Below are 25,000 nucleotides of genomic sequence, written 5' to 3'. Positions count from 1 at the left end.
CGCGGCTGCATTCTGGACAAGCTGAAGTCTCCGAATGCTCTTCAAGGGCTGCCCCATGTAGAGCACGTTGCAGTAGTCCAGTCTAGAGGTCACAAGGGCGCGGGTGACTGTTGTGAGGGCCTCCCGGTTCAGGTAGGGACGCAACTGGTGGACCAGGCGAACCTGGGCAAATGCCCCCCTGGTCACAGCCGACAGATGGTGTTCAAAAGTCAGCTGTGGGTCCAGGAGGACTCCCATATTGCGAGCCCTTTCTGAGGGGCGTAGTATTTGACCCCCCAGCCTGAGATAGGTGGACATTAAGATGGTGGACAACTTTAAGACAGAGAACTTTAAGATGGGGACAATTTTAAGGTGGAGAACTTTAAGATGGGGACAATTTTAAGACAGAGAACTTTAAGATGGGGACAATTTTAAGGTGGAGAACTTTAAGATGGTGGACAACTTTAAGACAGAGAACTTTAAGATGGGGACAACTTTAAGACAGAGAACTTTAAGATGGGGACAACTTTAAGACAGAGAACTTTAAGATGGGGACAACTTTAAGACAGAGAACTTTAAGATGGGGACAACTTTAAGACAGAGAACTTTTAGATGGGGACAACTTTAAGACAGAGAACTTTTAGATGGGGACAATTTTAAGACAGAGAACTTTAAGATGGGGACAATTTTAAGACAGAGAACTTTAAAATGGTGGACAACTTTAAAATGGGTGGATTAAGATGGGCGGACATCTTTAAAACGGACAATTTTTAAGAGAGACAACTTTAAGATGGATGGACAACTAAGACAGGTGGAAACTTTAAGATGGGCAACTTTTAAGAGAGACAGCTTTAAGATAGTGGAGAACTTCAAGATGGATCGGCAACTTTAAGAATGCTTTAAGATGGTTGAAGTTTAAAGCATTTAAGATGGCACATCTAGCTGGGGAATTCTGGGAGATGAAGTCCACTCATCTTCATCCATGGAACGCCTTGCCTTCGGAAGTTGTGGGTGCTTCATCCCTGGAGGTGTTTAAGAAGGACTTGGGCTCAGGTAGTAGGGTTGGACTAGAAGACCTCTGAGGTCCCTTCCAAGCCCTACACTGAAGTGGTAAGAGGAAGCAGGAGGAATTGCCACGAGGTAGAAATGTGTGGTTTAATTTTAGAGGTCATTGTGGTTTTGACACCCATCGGCTGCAAAAGACCAGGATGATTTGATTCCACACCAGACAATCTGTGACTCAATTGAAAGTGTGCGATGGAAGAATTATTGTACAGGCAGTCCTTGGTTTACAACCATCCATTTAGTGACTGTTTGAAGTTACAGCAGCACTGGGGGCGGGGGGAGTGACGTAATTGGTTCCCACGGTCACATGATCAACCTTCAGAGGCTTAGCAACTGGCATGGACTTAACGACAGCTGAGCCGACCGTTGGGTCCTGCGATCACCACGGGCGACTTTCCCCAGCTGGATTCGTTTAACGACTGCAGGGATTCGCTTAATGGCTGCAGTGATTCGCTTAGCAACTTTGGCCCAAAGGGGGCAAAAAACCTCGCCTAACGACTGCCTTGCTTAGCAATGGAAACGCTGGGCTTGGTTGCAGTCGAAAGATTAGCTGTAGTTATGACTGCTCTTTCAATCCTCACAGCAGCCCTGCCAGGTAGGCCAGGCAGAGAGTGGAAGGGGGGCTTGCGATGCAGTGGCGCAGGGCCTCCACTGGGCAAAGGCTTTCTACGTGGGCTTGCCCACTTAGGGTTATACGGGGGGGGGGGGAGAAGATGGGGCAGTGGGGCTCCCTCCGGATGGGGCAGGAGATGGGGGGACAGCATCCTCAGCCTGGTGGGGGGGAAGAGGAAGAAAAAGAGGAAGAGGAGGAGAGAAAGAAGAAGAGAGGGAGAGGAAGAGGAAAAAGGGGAGGCAGAGGAAGAGGATTTCTAACAGATTAACAGAGTTGGATGGGACCTTATAGGTCATCTAGTCCAACCCCTCCCGCACACATACCATTTCTGGCAAATGGCAGTCCAAAGGAAGAGGAAGAAAAAGAGAAGAGGAAGAGAAGAAGTGGAGGAGAAAAAAAGGAGGGGGAGGAGGGGAGGGGGAGAAAGAAGAGAAGAGGAGGAAGCGGGGGGAAAAGAAGGAGGGGAGGAGGAGGAGGAAGACGAAGCGGAGAAAAAGGAGGAGAGGCTGAGGAAGCAGAAGAGGAAGGGGAGAAGAAGGGAGAAGGAGAGGAGGCGAAAAAAGAGGAGGAGAGGGAAAGGAGTAAGCGAAAAAAAGAGGAGGAGAGGGAGAGGAGGCAGAAGAGAAAAAGGAGAAGAGGGAAGGAGGAAGAGGAGAAGAGAAAAAGGGAGGAGAAGCAGAAGAGGAGCAGGAAGGGAAGAAGAGGGGAGAGGAGGAGAGGAAGACAAGGAAGAGGGAGATGAAGGAGGGACAAAAGGAGGAAGAGAAGAGAGGAAGCAAAAAAAGAGAAGGGAGGGAAAAGAGGCAGCGGAGAAGGAGAAAAAGGAGAAAAAGGAGAGGCAGAGGAGGCAGAAGAAAAGCAGGAAGGAAGGAGGAGTGAGAGGAGGAGAGGAAAAAGAAGAGAGAGGGAGGAGAGGGAGAAAAAGGAGGAGAGGAGGAAGAGAAGAAGAGGAAGCAAAAAAAGGAGGGCCGGAGAAGAGGGAGCAGAGAAGGAGAAAAAGGGAAAAGCAGGAAGGGAAGAAGGGGAGAGGAGGAGAGGAGAAAAAGAAGGGAGGAAGGCGGTAGAGGAGAAGGAGAAAAAGGAGAGGGAGAGCAAGCAGAGGAGAAAAAGGAGAAGGAGAAAAAGGAGGAGAGGCTGAAGAAAAGCAGGAAGGAAGAAGGAGGGAGAGGAGGAGAGAAATAAGAGAGGGAGGGAGGAGAGGGAGAAAAAGGAGGAGAGGAGGAAGAGAAGAAGAGGAAGCAAAAAAAGGAGGGATGGAGAAGAGGCAGCAGAGAAGGAGGAAAAGGGAGAGGCAGAAGAAAAGCAGGAAGGGAAGAAGGAGGAGAGGAGAAAAAGAAGAGAGAAAGGAGGTAGAGGAGAAGGAGAAAGTGGAGGAGAGGCGGAAGAAAAGGAGGAAGGAGGGAGAGGAGGACAAAGAAGAGGGTCCTGCGCGCTTCCCTTCGCTGCCTCTCCCGGCTGAAGCGGCTCCGGGTCCGCGGCTGTTGCCCTCCGTGCGGAGGCGGCGGCCGGGGCTGCATTGCGGGGGCGGGAGAGCGTCGCGGAGCCTCGGCCGGGCCGTCCGCGGCGGTTCCTCCGTCCCCTCCGGCGCGGCTCTCCGGGCGGCATCGCGGGTCCTCGCCGGGCGCTCCCCCTGCTCCGGAGCGGGCTGATGTCACTTTCCACGCCGCCGATTGGACCGTCCGCGCCCAGGCGGGGCTGCCGTCTCGGGCTGCGGCTGCTGCGGCGGCGGCCGGCTCGGCGCTGCCCATCGCGGAGCTGCGCCGCCCGGGCTGCCTGCGGGGAAACGGACGGGGGGGCGCCCGTGGGAGGGGAGGGGGCCCGTCCGTGGGCGAAGAGAAGGGGATGGCCACCCCGCCTCTACTGAGCCTGGCCCCACGGTAAGCTCCCCGCGCCCGCGGGGGAAGGGGAAAGGCGGCGGGGGGGGGGGGGTTCCACACACGGGCTCCGCGGACGCGGGTGGGAGTGGGCTGGGGGGTGGCGGCCCCCTCTCTGGCAGTCGGATGTCCTCCGCGGCCGCTGGTCCGCATTTAGGGACCCTCCCTCGGTTGGGCGACCGGGGGTGGTGGTGGTCCATCAGAGAAGTTTTGGGGTGGGGTGGGAAACAGGTCGTCCCTATTACTCCTTCACCCCCTCCCCACGTATTTGAGGGCGAGGGACACCCCCCCCCTTAGGTGGCCCTCTGGGGTGTCCCTCGGACCTCCCGACCGTGGGAAAATATATCCGACCGTGGGAATATCCAAACGCCTGCAAAGGAGGGCAACCGGAGGGGGGGGGGAGGCTCTTCCAACAGCCCTCTCCCCCTCCCACTGCGGACTCGCCTGGCACTTGGGGGTGGGGGGTGGGGGCTGCGAGGCACATAACCCGCCCCCTCCCCAAACAGAATGCAGAGTTGCGCTGGAAGCTTTGCAAAGAAAGCAAGGGAAAATGTTACAAACTCGAAGCTTCCCACCCTCCTCCCCATAGATGTTATTTTAAGGGAGGGTCTCTCTCTCTCTCTCTCTCTCTCTCTCTCTCTCTCTCTCCCTCCCTCCCTCCCTCCCTCCCTCCCTCCCTCCTTCCCTCCCTCCCTCTCTCTCTCTCTCTCTCTCTCACAAACTTAAAACCCCAACACCTGAAAAAAAGAACATTTGCAACCTGACTTGGAGTTTCCAAAACTATTTGGGGCCCAACATCTGATTTGCAAATTTACAGTTAGGAGCTGCCCAGAGTGGTGGAAGGAGGGGGGGGGGACATACAAATTTAATAAATAAACAAACAGATAAATAAGCAAACGCATGAAATATATTTAGTGTCTGTAAAGGAGACATTAAGAACCGGGAAGTGGAAAGGAGAGAAATCCTCGCAGAGACAAAGCGCCAGTTGACTATTACTACAGTTAGTCCTCAACTTAAAGGCCATAATGCAGCGTGGGATTTCCGTTGCAAAGCAAGGCAGTTGATCAACTGAATCCCCCCCCCATTTTGCGGCCTTTTTTGCCGCAGTTGCGAAGCGAATCGCTGCAGTCGTTAAGTGAATGTGGGGTCGTTAAGTGAACCCGGCTTCCCCCGCTGACTCGGCTTGTCGGAAGGTCGCAAAAGGGGGTCACGTGACCCTAGGACACTGCGACCGAGTCAGTTACCAAGTGATGCTGCAATGGTCATAAGTGTGGAAACATGGTTTTTTTTCAGAGTCATTGTGACTTCGAACGGTTATAAGTCGAGGATTACCCGTATAGGGCAAGGCATTAGAACAGATTGTGAAGCAAGCGTGTCAGTGAATATTAAGAAAAGAATGCTACAGTATTTAAGAGTTGGAAGGACTACCAGGAACACATATAATATCAGGCTGATCTGACCCGATTGGTAGACGGAGGGAAGGCTGTAGATGTAGTTTATCTTTAAAGGAAAAAAAATTACACTCTTCCTTATGGACCAGACGAAGAAATAGGGGCTAGAGTCGTACTGCAACCTGCTAAATATGAAACTGTTGTGGCCCAGCAGGAGCCATTGGAGCTGCCACCAGACTCCGACAGCGTGGGGGCCCTCTGAGTCAGCTCTGGAGGATGTGAAGGACCCTGGGCAGGGTTCCGACTCCGAGCAGGGCGCAGAGAGGCTGGTTGGCCACCAGGAGGCGCCTGAGCCTTGGACCAGTGGGGAGGAGACGAGGGAGAGTGAGCCGGAGGCCAGTAGTGAGTTGTTCCTGGATGCACGCCATCGAAGAGCTACTAGGTGTCAGGAACAATTACACAATTACAGGAGGTGATTGCACTCAGCTGGTGGTCATTAGGCTCCTCTCCAGACTATAAAAAGGCTACTTGTGCAAATGCTCCTCTTTGCAGAAGTCAACACAGGATCGAATGTCAGAGAACATTGTATGAGCTTGGCAGGCTGGATTGCTGCCAAGCCTTATCTGTGTTTATTGCTGCCCAAGCTTGTCTGTGCTGGGTTGCTGCCAAGGACCTGTCTGTCTGTTAATTAAATGCCGTAATTTATCTCTGGCTCGGAGTGTGCTTTGGTGTGGAACGAGGGGGGTCAGAACATGAAACTACCTATACCAATGTGATCTTATGCCGAGGACCGCTTGTTCTTTGTGGCAGTGGGTAAATACGACCTGAGTGACCATCCGTTTCACCCCCGTCGTAAGCAAGGTGTGGGTTTCTCCCCCCCTCCCCTCCAAGGCTTCTCTTCCCTGACCATCTCTTTCCCCTCTTTGGGGGGGTTCGCAGATAACCAGTTCAGGATGTCGATTCTGGAACGACTGGAGCAGATGGAGAGAAGGATGGCGGAGATGACCACCATCCAGCAGCACAAGCCAAGCGGGGGCAACAGCAGCGCCAACGGAGGTAGCCAAGCACAGGTAAGGGCCGAAGCTTTGCGCGTCTCCTGTCAGGCCAGTGGGTGAAGGAAGAGCTATCCGAGGGCCCTTCTGGGTGCACGCTCTCTCTCTTTTTCTAGTACTGAAGGGGTGCTTCTAGCACCGATGACGTTACCTAGCTGGTTCATGAAACGTCTGCAAGAAAACAGCGTCAAACAAATTGAATAAATAATAAATCAAAAAGGCCAGTTGTCCCACAACAGAACACTTTTTTGACACGATTTAAAATTTTCCCACTCCGGAAGAAGCCCGAGAGAGGAAGTGTTGGAATTCATGGTTGAAATGAGTCTTTATGTAACAACTACAGTTGTGTTCAACCAGTAGATGGCAGTGTTGACAAATTTGGACCTATGCATCTTCTTTTAGCACCCTGTTTCTTGTTACAGTTAAGCAGTTAAGTAGTAAAGCACGTGGTGACTGTGCTCTATATAAACAGAATTTCTAACAGGAAAACACGCCAGCAGAAAGTCCACATGCCAGGTGTGTGTGGGGGGGATCTTCTCCAGATGCCACCACCACCAGCATAGCACACTTATCTTTCTTTCTGGACCCTTCCCCGCCCACTCAAGCCTGTCACGCATGTGTGTCCCCCTCCGGGTTGCCTTCCTCACCGCGGTCTCTTCCCTTGCAGTGCATCTCGGAGGCCGCCACCTTGGGCACCTGCTTCGAGAGCCGCGTTGTGGTGGTGTGCGAGAAGATGATGAGCCGAGCATGCTGGGCTAAATCCAAACACCTGATCCACTCCAAGACGTTCCGGGGAATGACCCTCTTGCACCTCGCGGCCGCCCAGGGCTACGCTACCCTCATCCAGACGCTGCTCAAATGGCGGTAAGAGTTTGCGGGAGACGGAGAGGTGGGTTTTCGGTCTGCTCACACCAAGGAGGTTGCATCCTCCTTCCCGTGTTGTCGTCCCGACAAGGTGTGACTTTGCAGTTGGGCCTCTGCCCTCGGTGGACAAAGCAGTGTTGTCCAATAAGAGCCGAGGTGGCGCAGTGGTTAGAGTGCAGCACTGCAGGCCACTTCAGCTGACTGTTATCTGCAGTTCGGAGGTTCAAATCTCACCGGCTCAAGGTTGACTCAGCCTTCCATCCTTCCGAGGTGGGTAAAATGAGGACCCGGATTGTTGTTGGGGGCAATATGCTGACTCTGTAAACTGCTTAGAGAGGGCTGAAAGCCCCATGAAGCGGTATATAAGTCTAACCGCTATTGCTATTGCTAAGAAAAGGGCCTCTTCAGGTGTGCCAGGCCCAATGGAACCACACAACGAGGTGGAGATTTACAGCAGCTTTACAAGTGGCCCATCATAACTCTTGACCATTCATTCATCCTTTGGTCAATACATCCAAAGTCCGGAGGAGCCTTTCCAGCAGCTGCCGCCCACACAGGACTCACACTTAAGGGATGGTCAGCTGGGGTTCTTTTTACGAACAGACGCAACTGATTGGAAAATGTCTACCAATAATAATTTCCCGCAGAGGCTTAAGTTCCTTAAGGGAGAGGGACTTGGAAGCTTTCCTTCCCCAAGGCCCATCGTCCTGGTTTCAAAGCAGGGTCTGCTTACTCATGGGTCTCTTCCTGCTTTACCCCTTAGGACAGGTGTGGATGGGGCAGAGAGAGGAAGAAAGGGAGAGAGAGAGAAAGAGGTGGGGGGGGAGAGGAAGAGAGGGGAGGATGGAGAAAGGGAGAGAGAAGGGGAGAGGGAGAGGGAGAAAGGGAAAGGGAGAGAAAGGGAGAGGTGAGAGAGGGTGAGGGGATGGAGAAATGAAGGAGGGAGAGAGGGGAGGAAGAGAGGGAGAGGGAGAGAAAAAGAGGGGGGAGAGGAAGAGAGGGGAGGATGGAGAACAGGAGAGAGAAGGGGAGAGGGAGAAAGGGAGAGAGAGAGAGGTGAGTGAGGGTGAGGGGATGGAGAAATGAAAGAGAGAAGAGAAGGAGGGAGAGAGGGGGAGGAAGAGAGGAAGAGGGAGAGGGAGAGAAAAAAGAGGGTTGAGAGAGAGGAAGAGGGGGATGGAGAAAGGGAGAGAGAAAGAGAAAGAGGGAGGGAGGGCAAAAGAGGGGCGAGAGAGAGAGAATGAAACAGGAACAGGGATAAAAGAGAGGAGGAGAGGAAGGAGGGAGAGGTGGAGAAAAGGAGAGACAAGAGAAGGGAGTGGAAGAGCGGGAAAAGGGGAAAGAGAATAGAGAGAGAGGAGGAGGAGAAGAGAAAGAGGGGGAGGAAGGGGAGGGAGAAAGGGAGACAGAGAAAGAGAGAAGTGAGAGAGGGTGAGAGGATGGAGAAATGAAAGAGAAAAGTGAAGGAGGGAGAGAGAGGGGAGAAAGAGAAAGAAAGGGAGAGAAAAAAGAGGGTCGAGAGAGAGGAAGAGGGGGTGGAGAAAGGGAGGGAGAGAAGAGAAGGAGGGAGAAAGAGGGAAGGCGAAAGAGAGGGGAGGGAGAGAGAGAGAGGAGGAACGGATAAAAGGGGGAGAGGGAGAGGAAGGGGGAGAGGTGGAGAAAAGGAGAGACGAGAAGGGAGAGGAAGAGCGGGGGAAAGGGAAAGAGAATAGAGAGAGAGGAGGAGAAGAGAAAGAGGGAGAGGAAGGGGAGGGAGAGAAAGAGAAGAGAGAGAAGGAGAGAGAGGAAAAGAGAGAGAGCGCCATGGCCTCTAGGCTCCGAAAGAAACCCCATCCGCCGTTTTTCCTGGAGCTTCTCCCGGGATTGAATTGAATTTGAATTGAATTTGAATAGATTTGCATGCCGCCCAATCCCGAAGGACTCCGGGCGGCTTACATAAAAACAATTAAAAGATTAAAAAGATGAAAAACACAAAACAATACAATTTAAAACAGGAAAACTCAACATGCACTCAGTTATAATGGGGCTGAAGTCCGTCCTTCTCATCCTCCTCATCCTCTCTCTCCTCCTTCATCCCTCAGCAACAAACACTCCGACAGCATCGATCTGGAGCTGGAAGTCGACCCGCTGAACGTCGACCACTTCTCCTGCACGCCACTGGTACGGAGCGAAGTCCTTGCGTGGGCCGGGAGATGCTTGGGGTTGGGAAATGGGGGGGGGGGGGGGCGAGGGGGTTCGGGATCGCTTGCTACAAGGGAGTTGGGGGCCCACAGGTGGTCCTCGACTTACAATCACTCACTTAAGGACCGCTCAGGGTTACCACGGCGGTGGAAAAAAGCAACCGAGGACCATTTTTCCCCACACTCGAATTCCCGGGATTCCCGCGGTCACATGATCCAAATTCAGAGGCTTAGCAACTGGCATGTACTCACGACAGTTGCAGCATCCCGGGGTGACGCGATCCCCTTTTGTTGACCGCCTGAGAAGCGGGGAAGCTGGATCCGCTTAACAACTGCTTGATTGGCTTAAAAACGGCAGCGGTTCACTTAACAGCCGCCGTGGCAAGAAAGGTCGTAAACTGGAGCGAGGCTCTCTTAAGAACTGTCTTGCTGAGCCACAGAAATCTGGGGCTCTGTTCTGGTCGTAAGGTGCGGGCTACCCCTGTATCGCAAGTCCTTACAACTGACAACTGTGATGGATGTCTGTCATAACTAATGACCGTCGTAAGTTGTGGCACCTATAAGTCCGGCCTGGCCTTATAAATTACAAGTCTGTAATTTGAGACGTCTGTTTGAATTTTAAATCTGGTCACAAATATCTATTTTTTGGGGTGTGGGGGGAGGTTCATCGTAAGTTTGAACAGGACTTAAGCTTGAGTGAGTGTTGTGGTAACAAAATCCCTCATGGAACGGCAGCGCGCATCTTATTCGCTGTCATGGCCGCTCGTGGGAGGAAGCAGGTTGTGGATCGAGTCCCCACTTGGGTGAGGAAACCTAGTAGATTCGTTTAGCGATCCAGTTTCCCACCCGGGGTTCAAAGGAGGAACTGTACAGCCGAACCTCCGTTGAGGCGACATAGGCTACTGCGGCAGGAAATCTCTTCCGTCTTCCCCAATGACCCCGGGAACCTTTTCTCTTCCAGATGTGGGCCTGCGCTCTGGGTCACACGGACGCCGCCGTGGTCCTTTACAAGTGGGACCGGCGGGCCATCTCCATCCCCGACTCGCTCGGCAGGCTGCCGCTGACCATCGCCCGCTCCCGCGGCCACGTCAAGCTGGCCGAGTGCCTTGAGCAGCTGCAGCGGGAGGAGCAGGCCCAGCTCCGGCCGTCCCCTCGCGTCCCCTGCCCTCCGCAGGAAGAGCCCGGCGGCGACAACTGGACGTCCCAATGGCCCAGCAAACTCATCGCCTCTCAGGACCAGCAAAAGGGAATCACGGTGATTTCCAATGCGAACGCAGGTAGGTTGGCAACGAAAGGCCTTCTACTGCCCACCTTCTCAAACATCCATGCTAGCACTGATGATGTTGCCTAGTTTGGTAATGTGATGTCTACTAAAAAAAACCTTGGTCACAGAGTACCAAGAACAACGAGATCATCTAGTCCAACCCTCTGTTCAGCCAGGAGTCCTTAGACCATTTCAGACAAGCGGTTGTCCAAACTCTTCTTAAAAACCTCCAGTGATGGAGGAGCCACATGTTCTGTAGGCAACTTCTGTTCCACGGGTTAATTGATCTGGGATTACAGAATCTTGAAGGATTTCTAGTGAAGCCCATGTTCACACAGGAGACCTTCCATCCATCCATCCATCCATCCATCCATCCATCCATCCATCCATCCATCCATCCCTCTCTCTATCATGCATCTTCTATTTCTATTTCTATTTCTATTTCTATTTCTATTTCTATTTCTATTTCTATTTATTTCTATTTCTATTTATTTCTATTTCTATTTCTTATTTCTTATTTCTATTTCTATTTCCATTTCCATTTCCATTTCCATTTCCATTTCCATTTCTATTTCTTGAATTTATAGGCCACCCAATCCCGGAGTATAAATGTTATCTTATCTCTCTCAGAATCATAGAATCCTAGGGATGGATGGGACCTTGGAGGTCTTCTAGTCCAACCCCCTGTCCAAAGCAGGAGGTCACCATTTCAGACAAATGCTTGTCCAATCTCTCCTTAAAAGCCTCCGGTGTTGGAAGCATTCACAACTTCTGGAGGCAACTTCTGTTCCACTGATTAATTGTTCTCGCAGTCAGGAAATTCCTCCTCAGGTCTAAGTTGCTTCTCTCCTTGATTAGTTTCCACCCATTGCTCCTTGTTCTGCCCTCAGGTGCCTTGGAGAATAGCTTGACTCCCTCTTCTTTGTGGCAACCACTGAGATATTGGAAGACTGCTATCATGTCTCCCCTGGTCCTTCTTTCCATTCAACATACCCAGTTCCTGCAGAATGCGATTCCCTCCCCCGCAACCCTGGCTGTTTCCTGATTTGTCCCCTTCTCCGTTTTCAGAGTTGCGACGGCCTCGTTCCGAACCCTCCAGCTACTACAGCAGCGAGAGCCCGAAAGATTACCCGGCCCCCAAAAAACACAAACTGAACCCCGAATATTTCTCCACGAGGCAGGAGAAGCTCCTGTCCACCGCCTTGAGCTTGGAGCAACCGAGCGGCCGGAAGCCCATCTCCGGCGCCAAGCCCTCTCTCCTCGAGACAATCAACCCCCGGCACGGAGGCACGGATTACACCCGGGATCTGGTCCCTGATCTGGCTGGCTACCGCAGCTCCAAATGGCGGCCGAAGGAGACCTATCTGGGCGTACAGGTGACGGGTAGCCCGAAAGGGCTGGCGGCGGTAGGAAAGGATTCCGGAGCCCCACGGTTACACCCGCGGGAACAGCTGAACGTCGTGATGATGGCGGACAGGGAGGTATCCGACGTGGAGTTGCTTTCCTTCCGGGATGGCGCCGAAGGGGAAAACTGCCTGCATAACATGGATGATCTGCAGGTAAGCGGAGAACTTTGTGGGAGCTCGTAAACGGAGGGATAGAATCAAGATCACGGGAAGTGTGATTCTTTTTTTAAAAAGTTTTCTATTTTATTTTTTTGTCACATAATTAAAAATTTCTTTTGTGAACAATGTGTTGTCCGGATTCCCACTTTTAACATTTTCAAAGAGACGTAATTCGTTTTACATTATATTTCCGTTCCCAATTCTAGCCCTATTACTTTTCTTCTCGTATTTTCCAGTTTTTAACTTTTATTCCGTATATCCACAAATGTCATTTTTTTCCTTCCCTTTAAGCAGATTTTTTTAAAATTATTTTTTCCCCTTTAAAAATAAGTCAAACTTATCGTTTCTTTTCCATCTGTTTTCCATTAGCAACATGTGTCTTCGCATTTCATTTTTTTTAATATAGTAAGTATTTAACGTAACGACTTTACGCATTTGAAAGAATTAATATAGCTAGCACACATCCTAATTAGATACATACTATTACCATGTTTACAATATTTCATTTCATTCTACTAGCTTTCTATTCCTAGGTTTTCTTTTCTCTTCTTCTTCTTTTTATATGTCTTCTATCTTTTCTTCTGAATTTTTTTCTATCGCTTTTTGATAGTTTGTTTGAATGGCTCTCCCCCAAGTTCTCCTCCCCGCATCCCCCGGGAACTGTGACCTTCAACCCCTTCCGAAAAAGAGATAATAAGGAAGACATTAACATGTGCCGAAACGGATAGACTAACGTTAGAATTAAAAAACAAAGGAGAGACAGAATATTATGACACATGGAATTGATTTTATCAATGGCTGGAAACACGAAGCGGGAGTTGAAAAAAATTAGGCGGTAGACCTAAAATGAGAGATTAAATATGTATTAGAAGGAATTAAGTTGGTCAAAAATAATTGTATAAGGCTAGCGCTGTGTAAGAAGTAGTATAAATGTTATTTCTCTTGCACGTTGGTTCCTATGGAAGATGGAATTCCACACTGTGTTTGAAACACTTTGCAAAGAAATAAATAATGTATATAAAAAGATCACCGCAAGTGTTAATACCACTCCAGAAGACAGGCTTAAGATACAGAAGGATCTTGACAGACTTGAACATTGGGCCCTATCTAATAAAATGAAATTCAATGGTGAAAAGAGTCAGGTTCTACATTTAGGCAAGAAAAACGAAATGCACAGGTACAGTATAGGTGGTACCTTGCTCAATAGTAGTAACTGTGAAAGGGATCTTGGAGTCCTAGTGGGGAACCATTGAAATAGGAGCCAGCCGTGTGCAGCAGCTGCCAAAAAAGCCAACACAGTTCTAGGCTGCATCAACAGAGGGAGAGAATCAAGATCACGTGAAGGGTTTTAATACCACTTTATAAGGCCTTGGGAAGGGCACACTTGGAATATCTGCATCCAGTTTTGGTCGCCACGAAGTAGAAAAGATGTGGAGACTCTAGAAAGAGTGCAGAGAAGAGCAACAAAGAGGATTAGGGGACTGGAGGCTAAAACATAGGAAGAACGGTTGCAGGAACTGGGTAGGTCTAGTTGAATGAAAAGAAGGACCAGGGGAGACAGGATAGCAGTCTTCCAATATCTCAGGGGTTGCCCCAAAGAAGAGGGAGTCAAGCTATTCTCCAAGGCACCTGAGGGCAGAACAAGAAGCAATGGGTGGAAACTAATCAGGGAGAGAAGCAACTTAGAACTGAGGAGAAATTTCCTGACAATTAGAACAATCAAATCAGTGGAACAGCCAAGGAAGGAAGGAAGGAAGGAAGGAAGGAAGGAAGGAAGGAAGGAAGGAAGGAAGGAAGGAAGGAAGGAAGGAAGGAAGGAAGGAAGGAAGGAAGGGCAATGGGTGGAAACTAATCAAGGAGAGAAGCAATTTAGAACTGGGGAGAAATTTCCCAACAGTGAGAACAATTAATCAGTGGAACAGAAGTTGCCTCCAGAAGTTGTGAATGCCCCAACACTGGAAGTCTTTCAGAAGATGTTGGAGAGCCATTTGTCTGAAACGGTAGAGGGTTTCCTGCCTAGGCAGGGGGTTCAGACCGCAGACGGATAGTCGAGTCTATTGGAGACGCAGAGTGAGAAAATTGGGCAGCCGTTTGTCCTGGAGGGTTTAAGGACTCCTGCCTTGGGCAGGGGGCTTGGACTGGATGGCCTCTGGGTTCCCCTCCAGCCTCCTGGCCCTACGTGGGGACAGCCGAGGGGCTTGTGCGTGGGCTGAACCGGGTCTCCTGGGCTCCCCGCAGGTCACCATGATGACCCTGGCCGAGCACATAATCGAAGCCACCCCGGAAAGGATCAAACAGGAGAATTTCGTGCCGGCCGAGGAAGCGTCCCAGACGGACAGGACGGACAATGTCGCCATCAGCACCTCCATGAGCTGGCTGGCCAGTTACCTGGCCGACGTGGAACGCTTGCCCAGTGCTGCTCAGATAAGGTTTGTGGGGAGGGGGCGAAAGGAGGTGGGTGAGAGGAGGAGGAGGAGGAGGAGAAAGGGGAAGGAGAAAGGTGGTGGAGGAAGAGGAAATGAGGGAAGGGGGAGTGGAGGAGGAAAGAGAGAGGAGGAAGAGGGACAGAGGGAGGAGAAGAAAGTTGGAGGAGGAGAAAGGGGAGGGGGAGAGGGAGGAAGAGGGGAAGGAAGAGGAAGGAAGGAGAAAAGAAGATGAGGAGAAAGGGGGAGGGAGGAGAGGGGAAAGGAGAGGGAGGAGAAGAGGAGGAGAAAGGGGGAGGAGGAGAGGAAGAAGGAGGAGGAGAAAGGTGGTGGAGGAGGAGGAAATGAGGGAAGGGGGAGTGGAGGAGGAAAGTGAGAGGAGGAAGAGGGACAGAGGGAGGAGAAGAAAGATGGAGGAGGAGAAAGGGGAGGGGGAGAGGGAGGGAGAGGGGAAGGAAGAGGATGGGAGGAGAAAGAAAGAGGCAGAGAAGGAGAAAGGAGGGGTGGGGAAGGAGGAGAAAGAAGGAAGAGGAGGAAAGGAGGAAAGGAAGGAAGGGGGAGGGAGAGGAGAAAGGATGGGGAGGGAGGGAGAGGAAGAGGGGAAGGAAGAGGAGGGAAGGAGAAAAGAAGAGGAGAAAGGGGGAGGGAGGGGAGGGGAAAGGAGATGGAGGAGGAGGAGAAAGGAGGAGAAGCAGGAGGAGGAGGAAGAGAAAGGAGGAGAAGGAGAAGAGGAGGAGGGAGGGGGAGGAGAAGTGGAGGAAGGGGAGGGTTTGGGGGAAAGAAGGAGGAGGGAGGGGGAGGGCAGTAGGGGAAGGGGAGGGCGAGGAGGAGGACTGTGGGGTCCTTACTGCCCCCTGAGCTTGCTGGTTTCCTTGCAGACGTTTTGTGACCCAACTAGATAATATCATCAGGGCTACTAGCCTGAGGCCTGCGGAGGATTCCCCCTCCCTCCCTCCCTCCCTCCCTCCCTCCTTCCCCCGCTCCGTTGTCCTCATTTCCCAGGAGGAGCCCTGACGCTCTTGCCCGCCCCTCCTCTGTTGCAGAAGTCTGTACGGCGGGTGCCTGACCCCCTCGCCCCACACCAGCCGCAGCCCCTCCGGCTCGCCAGTCGATGCCACGGCTTTTGAGAAGCCCAGGCTCCCTTCGGCGACAGACTGGTCCGAATTCCTAAGCGCCTCCGCGGGGGACAAGGTGGAAAACGAGTTTGCACAGCTGACCCTCTCCGACCACGAGCAACGGGAGCTCTACGAAGCCGCCAAGCTGGTCCAGACCGTCTTCAGGAAATACAAGGTGGGGGGGCCACGCGGGAGGTGGGGGCACGAGGGGCTGGGGGTGGGCGGCAGGGGTTCCTACTCTCTACCGCCTTGGGAGGAAGGACAGTCCCTGGCAAAAGTACGGCGGAAGTGAGGAGCTGTGGTGGCACTGAATGGTCACAATGCAGGATGGATGGCAGGCTGATTCTGCCGACCGCCAGCAGTTCGATCCTGGTGGGCTGACGGTTGACTTCCATCCTTCCGAGGTCGGTAAAATGAGGACCTGGATTTTGGAGAGGCAATAGGCAGACTCTATAAACCACCTAAAGAGGCTGTGATTCACTATGAAGCGGTATATGAGTCTAAGGGCTAATGCTGTTCTATTCTGTTCTGAATTCTGTTCTGTATTCTGTTCTGATCTATATTCTAGTCTGTTCAATTCTATTCTGTTCTGTATTCTGTTCCGTTTCATTCTGTTCTGTATTCTGTTCTGTATTCTGTTCTGTGTTCTGTTCTGTGTTCTGTTCTGTGTTCTGTTCTGTGTTCTGTTCTGTGTTCTGTTCTATATTCTTTTCTGTTCTGTTCTAATTCTGTTCTTTTCTGTTCTGTATTCTATTCTGTTCTGTATTCTGTTCTATATTCTATTCTGTTCTATTCTGTTCTGTTCTAATTCTAATCTGTTCTGTTGTGTATTCTATTCTGTTCTGTTCTATATTCTGTTCTGTTCCGTTCTGTTCTATATTCTGTTCTGTTCTGTATTCTGTTCTGTATTCTGTTCTGTTCTGTATTCTGTTCTGTTCTGTTCTGTATTCTATTCTGTTCTTTTCTATACTGTCTTTCATTCTGTTCTATTTGGTATTAAATTCTATTCTACTCTACTCTACTCTTAATCCTTCATCCCTCCACCAATCATTTGAGGAATCCATCTCTCTGGCAGCTTCCCCCTTCCTTGAGAACTAGCCTCCAGCCCTGTTCTCCTGCTCTCCCATGCCCCTCTTCTTCTTCTTCTTCTTCTTCTTCTTCTTCTTCTTCTTCTTCTTCTTCTTCTTCTTCTTCTTCTTCTTCTTCTTCTTCTTCTTCTCCTTCTCCTTCTCCTTCTCCTTCTCCTTCTCCTTCTCCTTCTCCTTCTCCTTCTCCTTCTCCTTCTCTTCTCCTTCTCCTTCTCCTTCTCCTTCTCCTTCTTCTTCTTCTTCTTCTTCGAAAAACTGATTCCATTGCTTTAATTTCCCCCCCCCCCCTCAGGGACGTCCCCTCCGGGAGCAGCAGGAAGTGGCCGCCGCCGTCATTCAGCGTTGTTACCGGAAATACAAGCAGGTGAGAGGAAGGACCCCCTTGGGCATGGCTTACAATGACCCCCTTGTACCCTCGACATCTCGAACCCAAACTGTTTGGGCCACGGTTACCCCCTGGGGGACAGGGGGGGGGGAACATTTCTCTGGAAAGGACTTTCCTCTCTTCATCCATCGCCCCCCCCCAAAAAAAAACTCATTGTGTGAAGTTTTCGGGGGTGTTTTCAGACCTCGCTTGGAAGGGCTTCAGCCATCTCCCACGTCTTTTAGCTCCCCCCCCCCCGAAAGAGATGCTTTCTTTTGTATATGTCGCCCGAAGTGCTTTCTCCCCCACCCCCACCCCCCAAGAAGCAAATGGACATTTTTTTTTTCTTTGAAGAGGTTTTGCTTCTCGCCCCGAGAAGCTTCTTCCGCTCTGATCGAACGGCGGGGATTATCTGCTCCTCGCGGATAAAAAAAAATGCCCCTTTGCCTCCTCCTCCTGCCCCTTGAGGTTTCCCTGTGCCCTCGGGGTCCCCCCCCCACCCGGTCTCGTGCAAATGGGGGTGGGGTCTTCAATCCCCCCTCCCCATTTGCACGACTCGAGCCGAAGCCTCTTCCTCGCCCCGTATCTCCACCCCACAGCCTCCAGCTGACTTGTTAACGTTAATTTTGTATTTTCTGTTTCTCCCTCCCAAGCTTACTTGGATAGCCTTGAAGGTAATAACCCCCCTCAATACACACACCCAGTTTGTGAGCTTCGCACACCCTCGGCCCAGGGAGAAACGTCGGTTCTGTTGTGGCTTAGGGACGCCCCTGGAATGGAGCTGGCTGTGGAGGCTGGGCCTCGGAACCGCTGCTTTGCTACGTCCTATACGGGGAGTGGGGGGGGGGGAGGAGGAAAACATATACATAAACCCAAAGGACATATAAACTGGGTGAAACCGGGCTTAATAGCGGTCACTGTAAAAGGGATCTTGGAGTCTTAGTGGACAACCAGCTAAACATGAGCCAGCCGTGTTCAGTGGCATCCCAAAAAGCCAATGCAATCCTTAGTTGCATCAACAGTTAAGATCAAGGGAGGACTAATTCCACTCTCTAAAGCCCTAGTAAGGCCACAGTTAGACTACTGCTTCCAGTTTTGGTCACCACATTATAAAAAAAGATTGTTGAGACTTTGCAAAGATTGAAAAGAAGAGCAATGAAGAGGATGAGGGGGCTGGAGGCTCAAACATACGATGGACGGTTGCAGGAACTGGGCCTGGCTAGTCTAGGGAAGAGAAGGACCAGGGGAGACAGGAGAGCATCTTCGAATATTTGAGGGGCTGCCACAGAGAGGAGGGGGGTCAAGCTATTCTCCAAAGCACCTGGAGGCAGAACAAGAAGCAACGGATGGAAACTGACCAAGGAGAGATTCAACCTGGAAATAAGGAAGAATTTTCTGACAGTGGGAACAATCAACCGATAAAACAGAAGTTGCCTTCAGAAGTTGTGGGAGCCTCATCACTGGAGGCTTTCAAGATGAGACTGGACTGCCATCTGTCAGAAAGGGTGTAGGGTCTCCTGCTTGGGCGAGGAGGGGGGGGGTTGGACTAGATGACCTTCAAGGTCCCTTCCAACTCTGTTAATCTGAATCTATCTAAGATGATCAAAGGCCTGGAGGCTAAAACATAGGAAGAACGGTTGCAGGAACTGGGCCTGGCTAGTCTAGGGAAGAGAAGGACCAGGGGAGACAGGAGAGCATCTCTGAATATTTGAGGGGCTGCCACAGAGAGGAGGGGGGTCAAGCTGTTTTCCAAGGCACCCGAAGGCCAGACAAGGAATAATAATGGATGGAAACTGACCAAGGAGAGATTCAACCTGGAAGTAAGGAGGAATTTTCTGACAGTGGGAACAATCAACCCATGGAAGAGAAGTTGCCTTCAGAGGTTGTAGGAGCTTCATCATTGGAAGCTTTCTAGAAGAGACTGGACTGCCCTCCGTAGGGTCTCCTACTCGGGCAGTGGGTTGGACTAGATGACCTACAAGGTCCCTTCCAACTCTTGTTATTCTCTTAAGAGAACTATTCAGGGACGCAGACACACACAAAGACTTCCACACTGGCTGTGGGATTCTGGGAGTGAAAGTCCACAGGTCTTAAAGTAGACACGGTTGGGAAACTCGGCGCAAAGACTCTAAAAAGTTTGCTTTAATTCTACCGAAGAATCGCCGGGGGCCTAAAGGACAGGCAAGAGATCTTAGCTAGACCTGGTTCAACTCTCCGTGCGGCTGAACTGACCTTTGAGGAAGGAGAAATGCACGTTGCACAAACACAACGAAATTATTGCGGTAACCAGGTTGTTGAGTTGTGGGCATCCAGTCGGTCACCGGGGCCAAATGAGAGGCCTGTGTCTCCCATCATTGTGGACACTTGCATAGGGGATGATGGGTGCTGTGATCCTACCGTTCTCCTCAACCCATCAATCCGCAGCAGCAACAGCCGAAAAAAACCAGTTACGATTCTGGGTTGCGTGAACAGAGAATCAAAATGTTAGTGTTAGTGCCGCTTTACAAAGCCTTAGTAAGGCCACACCTGGAATATTGCTACCTCCAGTTTTGGTCCCCACGTTACGAAACAGAGGTTGGGACTTAAGAAAAAGTTCGGAGAAGAGCAGTTAGGATGATCAAAGGCCTGGGGACTCGAACATACGAAGAACGGTTGCAGGAACTGGGCCTGGCTAGTCTAGGGAAGAGAAGGACCAGGGGAGACAGGAGAGCATCTTCCAATATTTGAGGGGCTGCCACAGAGAAGAGGAGGGGGCCAATTTATTTCCCAAAGCACCAGAAGGCAAGACAAGGAACAAGAGATGGAAACTAATCCAGGAGAGAAACAACCTGAGATTAAGGAGAAACTTTATAACAGTGGGGAAAATTAACCCGTGGAAGAGATTGCCTCCAGAAATCATGGGTGCTCCATCACTGGAGGTTTTAAAGAAGAGTTTGGACAGCCACTTATCTGAGATGGCATAGGGTCTCCTGCTTGAGCAGGGGGCTGGACTAGAAGACCTCCAAGGCCCCTTCCAGCTTCTATTCCTATTCTATTCTCTACAGTATTCTATTTTCCTTTCTTTTCTATTCTATTCTATTCTACTCTCTAGTCTATTCTATTTTCTATATTCTATTCTATTCTTTATTCTATTTTCTATTCTATTTTCTGTTCTTTTCCTTTCTATTCTATTCTCTACAGCATTCTATTTTCTATTCTATTCTCTACGGTATTTCATTTTCTATTCTATTCTTTTCCAATCTATTCTATTCTCTACTCTATTCTATTTTCTATTTTCTATATTCTATTCTATTTTCTATTCTATTCTCTACAGTATTCCATTTTCTATTCTATTCTTTTCCAATCTATTCTATTCTATAGTCTATTCTATTTTCTATTTTCTATATTCTATTCTATTTTCTATTCTATTCTCTACAGTATTTCATTTTCTATTCTATTCTTTTCCAATCTATTCTATTCTATAGTCTATTCTATGCTTTATTATTCTATTTTCTATTCTATTTTATTCTCTACAGTATTCCATTTTCTGTTCTATTCTTTTCCATTCTATTCTCTAGTCTAGTCTATTTTCTATTTTCTATTTTCTATTTTCTATTCTATAGTCTATTCTATTCTTTATTATTCTATTTTCTATTCTATTTTCTATTGTATTCTATTCTCTACAGTATTCCATTTTCTATTCTATTCTTTTCCAATCTATTCTATTCTATAGTCTATTCTATTTTCTATATTCTATTCTATTCTCTACAGTATTCCATTTTCTGTTCTATTCTTTTCCAATCTATTCTATTCTCTAGTCTATTCTATTTTCTATTTTCTATTCTATAGTCTATTCTATTCTTTATTCTATTTTCTATTCTTTTCTATTCTATTCTCAACAGTATTCCATTTTCTATTCTATTCTCTACAGTATTCCATTTTCTATTCTATTCTATTATTTTTTATTCTATTCTTTATTATTCTGTTTTCTATTCTATTCTCTACAGTATTCCATTTTCTATTCTGTTCTTTTCTATTTTCTGTATTCTATTCTATTCTATATTATTCTGTATTCCATTTTCTATTCCATTATTATTCTGTTCCATTCTAAACAAGCAAGTTCAGAGAGCGCCCCCACCCGGAGGACCCTCTGTCCTGACAACCCGCACCCTGCTTAGCGACAGAAACTTGCGTCTCTCAGGCCGTCCTAAGCCGGGGAATCAACTTATACCTGTTTCTTTTTTTTTTGCGTACGAATGCCCTGCGTGGCCGTGACGGTCGGCAAGCAACCTCAGTTTCCACTCTCTCTCTCTCTCTCTCTCTCTTCCCCCCCAAAACCCCTCCCCTCCCTTTGCCCCCCCCCGGCCCTCTCCCCCCCCCGCAGTATGCACTTTATAAAAAGATGATCCAAGCTGCCATCTTGATCCAGAGCAAATTCCGAAGTTACTACGAGCAGAAGAAGTTCCAGCAGAGTCGGAGAGCCGCCGTTCTCATCCAGCAGTTTTATCGCAGCTACAAAGAATTCGGCAAGAGGAGGCAGAACCGTCGCACCGCCGCCCTCGTCCAGCAGAAGCTCAGGTGGGCCTTTGGGGAGGGGGGACGGGACCAGGGGGGTTTTGACAGAGCTTCAGCTGGGGGACTGCGTGGGGGTGGGGGAGCCCTGCGGCTTTGGATGAAGCGAGAACCTGGGAAGAGAAGCAGAGAAGAGCGAGAAAGATGATCCGGGAGAAGTGTGGAGGCTGATCTTGCACGGTTGAAGGGTTTAACAAGGAGAAGGGTAAAGCGGGGGGGAGGGAGGGAAAGCCTTCCAGTATTTGGGGGGGGGGGGACTGCCCCGAAGAAGAGAAAGGGGTTCCCCCTCTTCTACGAAGCACCTGAAGGCGGGATGAGAAGCAATGGATGGAAATTAACGAAGGAGGAGAGAAGGAGGAGAGGGGAAGGAAAAGAAGGTGAGAGGAAGAGGAGCAGAGAAGAAGGAGAGGAGAAAAGGAAGAGGAGGAGGAGAGGAAAAGGAAGGAGAAGAAAAGGAAGGAAGGAGTGGAGAAGGAGAGGAAGAGGAAGAGGAGGAGAGAAGGTGAGGAAAAGGAAGAGGAGAGAAAGAGAGAAGGAAATGAAGGAGAGAGGAAAAGGGAGGATGAAAGGAGAGAAGGAGGAGAGGAGAAAGAAAAGAAGAGAAGGAAAAGAAGGAGAGGAAAAGAGGAGAGGAGAAGGAAATGAAGGAGAGAGGAAGAGGAAAGGAGAGAAGGAAATGGAGAGGAAAAGGGAGGAGGAAAGGAGAGAAGGAGGAGAGGAGAAGGAAAAGAAGAAGAGGAAAAGAGGAGAGGAGAAGGAAATGAAGGAGGAAAGGAGAGAAGAAAAGAAAGGAAAAGAGGAGAAGGAAATGAAGGAGAGAGGAAGAGGAAAGGAGAGAAGGAAATGGAGAGGAAAAAGAGGAGGAGGAAAGGAGAGAAGGAGGAGAAGGGAAAGGAGAGAAGGAGAGAAGGAAATGAAGGAGAGGAAAAGGAGAGGTGGGAGAGGAGAAGGAAATGGAGAGAAGAAAAGAAAGGAAAAGAGGAGAAGGAAATGAAGGAGAGTGGAAGAGGAAAGGAGAGAAGGAAGTGGAGAGGAAAAGGAGGAGGAGGAAAGGAGAGAAGGAGGAGAGCAGAAGGAAAAGGAGAGAAGGAGAGAAGGAAATGGAGAGGAAAAGGAGGAGGAAAGGATGGAAGGAGGAGAGGAGAAGGAAATGAAGGAGAGAGGAAAAGGGGGAGGGAAGGAGGAGGGGAGAAGGGAAAGAAGGAGAGAGGAAAGGGAGAGGAGGAGAAGGATCTGGGCTCTCTTGATGCTCCCTGAGCTGAGTAATTTTCTTGTGGACGTTTCACTACCCAGCTAGGTAACATCACCCGTGCTAGAAGAGGGTGGAATTCTCTGTTTATGTAGTCGGTTCATGAAACCACCTGCAAGGAACCAGCTGAGCTCACCAACTGCAATTCCTTGACACCCAGGCACCCCTACACGTCCCCCCCACCCCACCCCAAAAAGTTCTGGGTTCTAAGTCACCCAACGCTTGATACCCATCCTTTTCTCCTCCCCTCCGACAGGAGCAGCCTCCTCACCAAGAAACAGGACCAAGCTGCCCGCAAAATCATGAGATTCTTACAGCGTTGTCGCCACAGGTGAGGCACGGCTAGAGCTCCCCCCTTGGGGAGGGTGTGCGTGTGTGTGTGTGTGGGTCCCGGGGAGTGTTCCTGGCAAGGCGCTGGCTCTCAACGGTGGGATCTTCCCCATCCCGAACAAGGCGAATCTCATTTCAACACCAGCAGGGTTAAGCGCCCAAATCTTGCCCCGTGGCACGATGGTCAAATCTGCGCCGGGAGCTTCCGTAGGGCAAGTATGCGCTGCCCACAGCCCCGGGAGAAGACCCTGGACGGCCACTGGGCCAGGTGTTCAAACAGGGTTGGACTAGAAGACCTCCGAGGTCCCTTCCGAAGGCCTTTGTCCAGGGTAGTCTAGAGCACGGCTCACCAACCTTTCGGACCCCAGAGACCACTAAATTCATCACTTTAAATCCCGCGGACCACTGATATAATCTGCTTAATGACCGGCGTGGGTGGGCGTGGCTAGGTGGTCATATCACTGTTCGCCCCCTCCCCTGCCAGCCCCTCCTCCCCTGCCCTCCTTAGGGCCCCAACGGGAAGCAGTTGCCGGAGCGAAGCAGCCCCCAGGAGGAGAAAGAGTTGACAAAACAGCTCAGTTCAAATTGGATCTGGCCGAGAAGGAGGCTCAGCAGAAGCACCTCACTGAGGACTAGGAGCACAGGCTTTCCAAGCAAAGGGAAGACCTGGGGGAGTGCAAGGCCAGGTCCCGGTGCCTGGAGGCTCAGAGGGCTGAGATGGTCAGCCAGTTCCAGGCCATGATGCCGTCCCACTGGAACGAGGCCCTCCGGCTCTTCGCCACCAGCGGCTCTTCCCTCCAGCCTTCGCCCAAAGCCCCCCACCAGGAGACCCCAAGTCAGAATTTCTGCCCCCCCACAAAAAGACCCCGAAGGGGGAGACTCTCTGCAGCAACACAAGCTTTTATTGCACGTATCCATCCCAGGGGCCACAGTTTGAGGACCCCTGATTTGAGTGCGATATAAAAAATGCAAATAATTATTTTGCGGCCCACCAACATTTTCTCACGGACCACCAGTGGTCCACGGACCACCAATTGGTGAGCGCTGGTCTAGAGTCTCCTGCTTGGGCAGGGGGTTGGACTAGAAGACCCAAACAGATCATTTCCAACACAACAAAATATTTCGGAAAGCAGCATTCATAGATGGAAGCGTCCCAGAACCAATCCAGCCCCTCCCACTTCCCACTGGATTATCCCCCTCCCCCCTGTTGACAATGGGGATCCCTTGGGGAAATTCAGATTATAAACGTAGTAAAATAAAGCTGTCCTACTACATACATACATACATACATACAAACATACATACATAAGTAATTTTTTTGCGCGCCGAACCATTAGTAATGCCGGCAGGAACCCACCTCTGTATAAGATGCTCCGAAGTATAAGACACACCTAGTTTTTGGGGAGGAAAATGAGAAAAAAGAATCTGCCTCTTCCTCCCAGCAATTTGCTTCCTTGCAGCAAACAGCCAACAGCCAGTTTCAGCTTCAGCACAGCTTGATTAGCACAAGCAGCTGATTGTTGGTTGGATCACCCTTCTAACAATCAGCTGTTTCAAGCTGCAGAGATTCCAATAACCTATTGCCACCTCCACATGCCCAGTTTCGGCTTCCACGCACCCCATTTTCCGCCCAGATGGCGGGAATTGGAATGGGTGGAAAATGGGGCGCACGGAGGCCGAAAACGGGGCACGGGAGGCGTCAATAAGCAATGGCAATCCCTGCAGCCTGAAACAGCTGATCGTCAGGCGGCCGATCCAACCGACAATCAGCTGCTTGTGCTAATCAGGCTGTGCTGAAACCGAAACAGGCTGTTTGCTACAAGGAGGCAAATTGCTGGGAGGAAGAGGCCAAAGGGTGGGGGCTTTGTAGGTGGGTGGGTCTCCATTTGGTGTATAAGACGCACCCAAATTTTCACCCTCTTTTAGAGGGGTTCTGGGTGTGTCTTATACTCCGAAAAACATGGTAGTTCACTACAGTTTTGGGGACTGGAATTGAAATCACCGTGTGACACAGTTCTAAAGTGTACCATCAC

The 25,000-nt window shown here is 50.2% G+C and overlaps 1 protein-coding gene across 1 annotated transcript in view; it reads left to right on the top strand.

Annotated features, from left to right (window-relative positions):
* The window catches only part of CAMTA1 (calmodulin binding transcription activator 1), a gene marked incomplete in the record, with an annotated part of 220,140 nt that overhangs the window by 186,440 nt on the left and 8,700 nt on the right, over positions 1–25,000 (top strand). Inside the window, 11 exon segments of the mRNA XM_087702256.1 lie at positions 5,862–5,992; positions 6,642–6,838; positions 8,920–8,998; positions 9,980–10,295; positions 11,351–11,841; positions 14,086–14,276; positions 15,314–15,560; positions 16,766–16,837; positions 17,491–17,511; positions 21,201–21,394; positions 22,894–22,968. Of these exon segments, the coding sequence (XP_087558382.1) occupies positions 5,862–5,992; positions 6,642–6,838; positions 8,920–8,998; positions 9,980–10,295; positions 11,351–11,841; positions 14,086–14,276; positions 15,314–15,560; positions 16,766–16,837; positions 17,491–17,511; positions 21,201–21,394; positions 22,894–22,968 (2,014 nt within the window).

This window comes from Thamnophis sirtalis, unplaced genomic scaffold, assembly GCF_051295495.1.
Source record: "Thamnophis sirtalis isolate CommonGarterSnake01/CBP01778 unplaced genomic scaffold, rThaSir2_p1.2 scaffold_15, whole genome shotgun sequence".
Taxonomy (NCBI): domain Eukaryota; kingdom Metazoa; phylum Chordata; class Lepidosauria; order Squamata; family Natricidae; genus Thamnophis; species Thamnophis sirtalis.
The sequence above is the reverse complement of the archived record's forward strand: the minus strand, read 5'-3'. Positions and strand labels throughout refer to the sequence as shown.